Genomic DNA, 9,475 nt, shown 5'->3' with positions numbered 1-9,475 from the left:
ATTTATAAAAAATTAAAATTAAATTGAGCTTTATAGATAAAATATATATAAAATATATAGTTTTAGGGAAAATAACCAAGTTTCAAGAACTCATCGATGAAAATCAACTATCACATATAGAAAAATTAACAATTAAAAGCACAATAAATGAGTATAATATAAAGCAAAGTAAATATCATAAGATAAATATAATATATAATATATATATATATAATATATAATATATATATATATATATATATAATATTTAATATATATATATATATATATATATATGAGAGAGAGAGAAACAGAGAGGAGAAGGAGGGAGGAAGAGAAAGAGACATCTGAGAATTTCTGTCAGTCAACTTTCACTCAATGTTTGTAAATTTAAGGCTATGACAAAAAATACTCGCTCAAGAGTCTGCACACCGGGATTGAACCCTGAATCATATGATCATCTTAACCATGTGGCTATATAACAGTCATTATGTCATATATCTGGGATTGATATGTAACGTTAATGGTCTCAGTATACTTAGTTCTACTCACCTGGTTTTTAATAGAAAACAGGACACTTAATAGTTTTAAAAGTAAGTACCTAAATAAAAAGGCTCTCTCCTATTAGAGAATCTTACTGTACATTACAGTAATGATGCTACATACACAACAGTGAATATTTTAAAAGAACGACTAAAAGAATTTACCTTGAAAGTTGTTAATCTTTGTACTCTTGTCTTGAGTGAAATTGTCCTAAATGAGACAGTAATACATTCATGATAATATTCAGCTTTATTCTGAAGGAATTCAGTTGTTAACAATCAAATTTAAAGTCAAAGCATAGCATTAGAAACTAGAGCTTTTAATATTCATTAGAATTATTATCAGCTCCTATCTGTGTGGTTTTATCAGTCCTGCCAGAAGTATCACAATTCATCTCTCCTTATGATGCATGAACTTATTTTATGAATAATTCTAAATATATAAACACAGATGTAATATATTAATTCATACATGTGGTGCAAGTAAAATATTAGCACCATGAGAGAGAGGAGATTCCTATCTTGCTGTTAGGTAAGGTACTCTGTTGTAATCTCTATAAAAGGACAATCATAACACTTTCGTGTGTATAAAAGCAACAACTAGAAAAGAGATGTGATTCTCCATTTCAACTTGTTTGTGATACACTCTTAAGATGAACCCTTTGGTGGTGTCCCAATAATCCAAAAGATTACACAATGTTTTAATTCCAATGTTTGCATGTGTGTTTCTAACAAGACTACATAGGTGATATCAACAATGCACAGAAATAATGCAGATGAGGTTTCATAAAAAGACTTCAAAATTTACCCATAAAGATGGCTTCCAAAATGAAGTCTGTTTTGGTGACATCTGGGCTTGCTGGTGCATGGAATTCTTTTGGAAACTGGTAATAGAGAGATTAGACCCTGAAAAATTGTCTAAGTGATCAGACAAAGAAACGTTAGGCTCACTTTTGTCGGAAGAGTTTTCTTGATAATTTGAGAAATTTTCTTGAAAGTTCAGTTTGTGATGTTCTTCTTGGGTCAAAATTCTTTCCTCAAGTGGGGAGTCGAGAAATTGGTTTTTCTTACTGTTGATTGATGTGAGAGATGAATGAGATGCAAGAGAGACACAAGAAACAAGAGATGCACATTTGCTAGAATCACTGCGTGGATATATATCAACAGTCCCCTGAAGATTGTCAGTTGCTTTTGAAGGAGCTGTAAATGATGAGCTACAACTAGGTTGAAATTGGTGAACTCCCAAAACACTGTTTGTTGGAAGCAATTTCTCTGATATATTAAAAGACACTAGAGATTTGTTGATGCTCTCACTGTGGCTCAGTTCTGTAGTTGTTCTGGTCAACACTTGATGTTCTTCATCAGTAAGACAGTTGAGAGAACCATTACATGTGAATTCAGTATCATGAAATGTCAATTCCTTTTCCTGTTTAAGATAAAAGAATATAAGTTATTGTTGTTTTTGCTTCAGTCTAAGTGATCAGACAAAGAAACATTAAGCTCAATTTTGTCAGAAGAGTTTTCTTAATAATTGGAGAAATTTTCTTGAAAGTTCAATTTGTGATGTTCTTCCTGGGTCAAAATTCTTTCCTCAGAATATATCTACAGATTTTTATTTAGCAAAAACTGTATGCATAGGCAAATATAAGTGTTTATGAAGTATAGCAATAAAAGTATATAGGCATTGAGTTTTTATGTTAACTTTTAACAAACTGTCATGAATATATTTTCATAATAATCATAATATAAAAGCTTAATTGAAAAATAATCATTCTTTTCTATACTATATGGAAGAAATAATCTCCTTCTCATGTACAACCAGTCACCACCACTATCATCACTTCAATGTCTGTTTTCCCAAGTTGGCTGGATCTTCTGTATAGAATATTGCCACTCTTATCACTCGTGTTTATTCTAAATCCTGACAGCATTTTTTTCCTATGCCTTCAAGTGATACATTTAATTCCTACCCACTCTTGCACTGCATCAGTACTGTGCAAGAGAGGAAATGAACACTTGTATATCAAACAGACCATACCACTATCACATACCACCACACTTCTTCTACATACTTTGTAAAGTCTACTTTTTACAAAGGGAGAGAGAAGAAATGGTTTACTGAACCTTTTCTCACTACATCCTAACAGTAGCTATTATACTCCGGCACAGATTATGTCACTGTCAGTTACATCTACTGAACCCTGTGTGTATCTCGAGTTCTCAGTTTCTTATTTCTTTACTGCCCACAAGGGGCTACACATAGAGGGGACAAACAAGGACAGACAAAGAGAGTAAGCCGATCACATCGACCCCAGTGCGTAACTGGTACTTATTTAATCGACCCCGAAAGGATGAAAGGCAAAATCGACCTCGGCGGAATTTGAACTCAGAACGTATAAAGACAGACGAAATACAGCTAAGCATTTCGCCCGGCGTGTTAACGTTTCTGCCAGTTCGCCGCCTCAGTTTCTGTCAAGCTGTCTGAAATACTGTTGGATCGTTTCTGTATCTCTTGCTTTCAATGAGTACACACATCACAGACTCTATGCAGTTGCTTGATGTAGTAGAAATAAAGCAAACTCTCCCACAAACTTCACCATACCATCTTACAATGATTGAGGATAGTGAATAATTTAATCTTGGACATAACATACCAGGGAACTACTTTTGTATTTACCTTAATAAATTAGTATACATCTAACATACTGGATGGAAACAAGGATCTGCTTGTCTTACAATGTTAATTATTTAAAAACAGAAAAAAAGGCGTGTGTGTGTGTGTGTGTGTGTGTGTGTCTAGGTCTTCTTTTAACATGTCAAACACCTAGATCAAATGTATCTCTAAGAGTTGAGTGACACAGGCTCTTCCAAAATACTAAAATTTGTAAATTAGACCATTAGCAAGTTAAGCTACTTTTAGATTTGATACCAAATCTGCATAGATAATAGTTATATACATTTGCATTGAAATCAAACTTATGTTGAGATAATTAGAATTATATTGAGAAACTATAAAAATGGTTTATTTATAGTTAATATATCATAGCTACAGCTGTAAACCCACATATCATTTCCTGGCTTCTGGAACAGTTACACCATGTCAGTTGTTTGACTTAGGAAAGATTGTGGTACAACCTTGTGTGTGGCTTAAATACTGTAATATAATTTCATTTCTATGATTTCTAGTTGACAAGTTATTTCTCTAATTAAAACAAGTTGTTATTTGTCAGTCCTTACCCAATGGACTTTAAGTCGAAGTCATATCATCTTATTTTCATACAATGTATCCAGAACTACATTACCCAATGTGTCCTCTCTTTTTTTTAAGATAGCATATGGTTTAAGGGTAATTTGGCTGCTATTTCTACCAATCCAGTGACTACATAGTGTCTCCCTTGTCTCATTTAAAAAAATTAGAATGACATGTATATTGCCTACATTTTTAACTAGTTTTCCTCAAGCAATACAACTTCACTTTTCACACAGATCTTTTTGCATTCATAGAAAGAAAAATATCAGATTCTTGAAGAAGTTTATTGTTAAATATGAAGAGAAACTAAGATATTTTTTATATACTGATGTTATTTGTGCAAATTATTTAATGAAGTTGGACAACATCAGGTATTTGCCACCAGTTGTTGTTACTGTTGTTGCTTATCTCCAAATCTACTCTGATCCAACAAATTTATCATCAAATTAGTTTCAGCCATGCTCATTCTGTTTTTTTATTCAGGCATAGTATATCTAGAATTACATTATCTTATGTGTGCTTCCTATTTTTAAGATAGTAGGATGTGATATGAAAGAGATTTGGCTAGTATTTCTAGCAAAGTGAGCAACCACATAGGGACTTCTAATTAGCTTGTTCCTACTAGTGTTGATATAAAAATGGGGAGGGCGGGACTCAAGAATGTTTAAACAAAACAAGGACAAATTTACAACAATGATATGAAAACAATAGAAAAACACATTTACTAATATTAAACATCACTCATCAAGGAGATCATCAAATAATTACTATGTTAATGTACTTAAATTCATATTCTCATTATCATGATATACAAAATTAACTTATTTATTAGTATTCCCCTTTATTTTTTGAAACTGCTTGTCAATAAAAGCATGTCCTCTGACGAGTATATATTTGATAAAAACCTTGGCAGGTATTATTTAATATTGGTTTATATATATTGTTGGTCAGATAAATTTTGTAATAACCTTAACTTAAAACTATGATAAAATAACAAATGAAGAAATAAAATATATAAACAACTAACTAAAACCTTATAGTTCTTCAATTTTTTACTGTCTTTTTTCACTGGTTTCTTCCTGCTTTTCAATGATTTGGGTATACAGGGATAAGAACCAAAATAGGATTTGTCTTTCTTGGTACTGTAGGTTTTCTGTATCTGATTTTCTTGGTGATTGTTTTTTTTAGCAGCAATCCAACTGATCTCACTGTTTCTGAAAATTAACGAGAATTATTAAAATAAAACAAGTGTTCTCTTGATTATCTTTGCTGAAATAATAGGTATGTATTACTCTTTTACTTGTTTCAGTCATTTGACTGCAGCCATGCTGGAGCACTGCCTTTATAGTCGAGCAAATCTAGCCCAGAGCTTATTCTTTGTAAGCCTAGTACTTATTCTATCGGTCTCTTTTGCCGAACCGCTAAGTTACGGGGACGTAAACACACCAGCATCAATTGTCAAGCAATGCTGGGGGGACAAACAGACACACAAACATATACACACACACATACATATATACATGTATGTATATGAAAGTGTAGCACAAAAGTATTTTGGGCCAAATAATCAATAACAGTTCTCTAAAAGATGAAATAATCAATCATCAAATTATCAGAAGGTTACATTTAGAAGAGGAAATCATTTTCTTCATGATCAATAATAATAATAATAATAATAATAATGATAATAATAATAATAATAATAATAATAATAATAGCAGCTCTGGTGCAGTAGCAGGCAATGGCTCTCACATGTACATGCTTTGTCATGGGCTGCAGTAAATATTCTGCTCAATACCACAGATTTGCCTGTCAGTTGCTTGACTATAACCAGTTGAGCTTATCTCTTAGTGGCTGACAATATATACATCTTTGATCATGAGCAGGAATAGTGGGAGAGCCTCATAGCCGTGTGATGAGAGGAATTCTTTGGGGTTTCAATAATTCACCTCTGGAAACATGAGTGTTTTGTTTATCAGCCCTAAATAACCCTCATTCAAGGACCTTTTGAGTGGAATGGGCTACTGGACCTTAAGAAAATTCTAACCTGTAAGATCATGTGCTGTTTATCTCAATATAAGACCATCATGTCATGCACATATGATTGTGATGTATGTGCCTGGTGTACCCTTATCAGGCAGGTAGTCATGATAGATATATTTGTACCCTAATGTCACTTTGATGGTATGTACTGCTCTCAATCAATAATAATGATTTATCTTATTGGCAACAAGGGCCCAAGACATGGAGGACAATATTGAAAGACAAGTTACAGCACATAAAAACAGAAAATATGAAAACAGGTGGGATTTACATCAATCAAAGGAGATACCACATTAATTGATATAAGAGAGATATATAATAGAAATTAGAGAAAAAAATAATAAACAAATATATAATTAGAATCCCCAATAGTGGGACAGTCCACTTAGGGTAATTTGGGGTAAACCCCATGCAAAAATCCTGGATTACTCTGCCATCCCTAAGGCATGGGAAAGTGCCCTCTTTCAGTTTCTTTCCGTCTGCTTAGAAAAACATACTCAGAGTTGGTCCATTTGGTCTCATCATTCTTGCCACTGTTGACCACCTTTTGATAAACACATTAGAAGGAAGCACCTCCTTCTTCAAATGATAATTCAAAAGAATTGATGAGTGCTTGGCCAGATAAAGAAAGTGCCTGTCTTCAAGCCTTTCAAACAGTTCCATCACTCAACCTCTTTTGCCACAGCCACTAAGCAGAGAAAGATCTGCCTTCCTTCTCTGCTAAGGGAAGGTAGTGCATCAATCTTCACAACACACTTGGAAGATAGCTGAATTTGTCCTACATGCAACGGCAGCTGCTCCACACAAGCTCACAACTCTCTAATTCATGAACATTGAATTATTGCATGCAGGATAGTCTTGTTCCCCGGTATGCATCTCAAGCAGGTTCAGCTGTTGGCACTTCCAAGCCCGAAGAGCTTGCCTCAAACAGGCAATGTCTCCCTGTAGCACTGCTATGCCAAAGACTTTTGGAAATTGTCCATGATTTTCGGCCTGAAGGTTGTTCAGAAGAAACTACTCAAACTATTCTTGTCAATACCTAGAGCAAATCCTAGGCCATCATTGCTCATACTTTAAACTAACTTCCTATAAAAATCTTGGGTTGTTTTCTTGCTAACAGTTTCGACCAGCTGGTACAGTGCAGTGAGTGCCTAGCAACATTCTAGATGCCAAACATCCAATCTTGGTCTACATTTGACCTATCACAGCAGCTCTGTCAATAAGATAAGCTGTGGAAGGACGTGTCACACTAAGGACGCCCGCACCAGTTCACCATTATATTCATTGCTGCTGTTTACTCCATTGGAATGATTTAGATATTTCTGGAGGTATGACAGCCTCAAAGCATGATGCCACATCATAAAAGATGGCGTCTAAAGACCACGACAGTGTGGGTGTTGACAGCAAATAGATTTTCTGACCATCAGAACCTGACCCTTTCATAAGAATCAGAAAAGTAAGTGCTCCAATTTGGGAAGAGTTTTCTTAGGACAAGGTACAACAGCTAGGCAGTAGTACACTACCAAGATGATATATGCATTTGCTATTTCTGCCTGACATTTCAGAGACAGCTTGCTATCTGCCCATTTCTGGGTGAGTTTGGCCACCCTAACCATGACCTCTTCCCATTTCTTATCTGCCTGGAGATCTGGTCTGAACCAGACTCTAAACACTTTCACTGGACTCTCAGTCAAGTAACAGATATTGCCGCTAATCCACACGGACTTGTCTCTCTAAGAGCCTAGTTGCAGGCCTACCCATTTGTTCTGGTTTATGAGTGTTCCTGGGCATGCCTGATATTCTTTCAGTATAGTATCGATCGTTTCTACATCCAAAGAGTTGAATACCATGACAGTGATGTTGTCTGCATATGCAGACACAGCTGTCCTGTGGCCTAGTTCCAGCGGGATACTCCTCAAATTTTCCAGCCTTCACAGCAAGGGTTCTAAAACTAAAATATATAAAGCAAGGAGAGAGGGAATCCTTGGTTAATTGTGTGAAAGGATTCAAGAGGTGGCCATTTAATTTGACAATCAAGCAGATGCCACTATACACTGTGATGATCCAGCCTTTGAAGACGGGACCGAAACTGACAGCTTTTAGGACAGACACCAGATAGTGATAGTCCGCCCTGTCAAAAGTTTTGGACTGGTCCAAAGTGACCAGTGCCCCTCCAAATCCAGATCTATTCCCAACCCATTCCACAATGTATTGCATGAGGTAGAGGTTGTTGCGAATAGATCTACTGGGGATTGCACAGGTTTGTGCATCCCTGACTATACTACCAACAACAAGTGCCGGACTCTTAAAGAGCATCTTAGCTAAAATCTTTAACTCAGTGTTGAGTAAAGTTTTCAGTCACACCCTCCTTGTTTGGATCCTTCCTCAGCAGTCACGACTCCCCAGCTCACACAACTGGGAATGCTTCCGTAGACTGCTGCCAAAACTGGAGCAACAAGTCAGACATGTGGAAGTATAGTTCATAGGGCAGGCCATCTAATCCTGATGATTTGTGTCTCACACAGCAGCTCAGTACATCTGCCACTTCTTCCACTGAAATCAGTTTCTTGCAACACTCAATCTCCTTGTCTGTTAGGCATGGCATACCATAAAGGTACGCATCAAAGCCTACTGATTCAAGAATGCCACTCCTCAAAAGGAGATTAGCAAAGTGTTGCCGAAACACTGTGCTCGTCTGTTTGGAATCGGAGAGCACATGGCTGTTGCAGTCTGTCACACACTGAATTCTAGATTTGTTTCCATGCTATGCTTCTGCTACCCAGGCCCAGCCAATGGCTTTTGAGCCTTTGTGTTTCAAAGCATGGACTCTAGCTTGGATACTACAGCCTTTGTGTTTCATGGCAAAGAAATGGTCGAGTGCCATTCTCACTACTAGCATGTCATTTGCAGTCCCACTCTGATATGCCTCTTATAAGTTACTAACTGGTTTATTGTTTTCTAAAGCAATGTCTGCTAAAATTAACTGACACCTCTCTGATTTTCCTTTTAAAGGAGATTTAGTACTTGTTGTTGATGATGGCTCTTGTCAATTCTCATTATTAATAATAATAATCTATACTATAAGAGCTGCATCCATCTGTCTGTCCGTCACACTTTTCTTCAGTATTAAGATAGAACAGTGTTAAATTAAAAGCAGGAGAGAGGAGGGACACAGAGGAAGAGAGAGAGAAAGAGAGAAAGTGAGAGAGACAGTTGATACATAGATGAAAAGAAACGTTGGTACATAGATACATAGACTCAGATTGCAGTATTCTGTGGGTGACATTGGGGACTCTTTTCTCTCATCTGTTGCTCTTTCAGCAATTGATACTCCAACAAAACATTTATGCAGTCACCTGACTTGCAACCAATAGCAGCCAAATCTCCTTCAAATGATACCCTCCTGTGTTAGTGTATCTCAGGCAACATGGTTGGATTTTAATGAGACAGCAGGGTAACGCCAATGGTAGGATAGGAATGAAGATGAGAGAAATTAAAATAAAATAACTATTTAAAATACGATTAAGGTAGGAGTACAAGTTTTAATTTTCCGTAATAGGTTGATGGGTAATAAAAATTTTTGAGGTTCACAGATATGAAAGCTTTAAAGGTTCATAGATGTATGTCAAAGTTTGAAAGTTAAAGGACTTGTGGAAGGTAA

General features: G+C 35.9%; 1 protein-coding gene across 6 annotated transcripts in view; it reads right to left on the bottom strand.

Annotated features, from left to right (window-relative positions):
- LOC106874583 (putative mediator of RNA polymerase II transcription subunit 26) overlaps nt 1-9,475 on the bottom strand; it is a 235,200-nt gene that overhangs the window by 24,930 nt on the left and 200,795 nt on the right. For all 6 annotated transcript variants that reach the window (XM_052970258.1, XM_052970262.1, XM_052970259.1 and 3 more), the window contains 3 exons: nt 4,799-4,985; nt 1,330-1,947; nt 687-732 (listed from right to left, as the gene is read on the bottom strand). In XM_052970258.1, coding sequence (XP_052826218.1) covers nt 687-732; nt 1,330-1,947; nt 4,799-4,985 — 851 coding nt within the window. The remainder of the gene's footprint in view (nt 1-686; nt 733-1,329; nt 1,948-4,798; nt 4,986-9,475) is intronic.

Source organism: Octopus bimaculoides, chromosome 8 (genome assembly GCF_001194135.2).
Source record: "Octopus bimaculoides isolate UCB-OBI-ISO-001 chromosome 8, ASM119413v2, whole genome shotgun sequence".
NCBI lineage: Eukaryota > Metazoa > Mollusca > Cephalopoda > Octopoda > Octopodidae > Octopus > Octopus bimaculoides.
The sequence above is the reverse complement of the archived record's forward strand: the minus strand, read 5'-3'. Positions and strand labels throughout refer to the sequence as shown.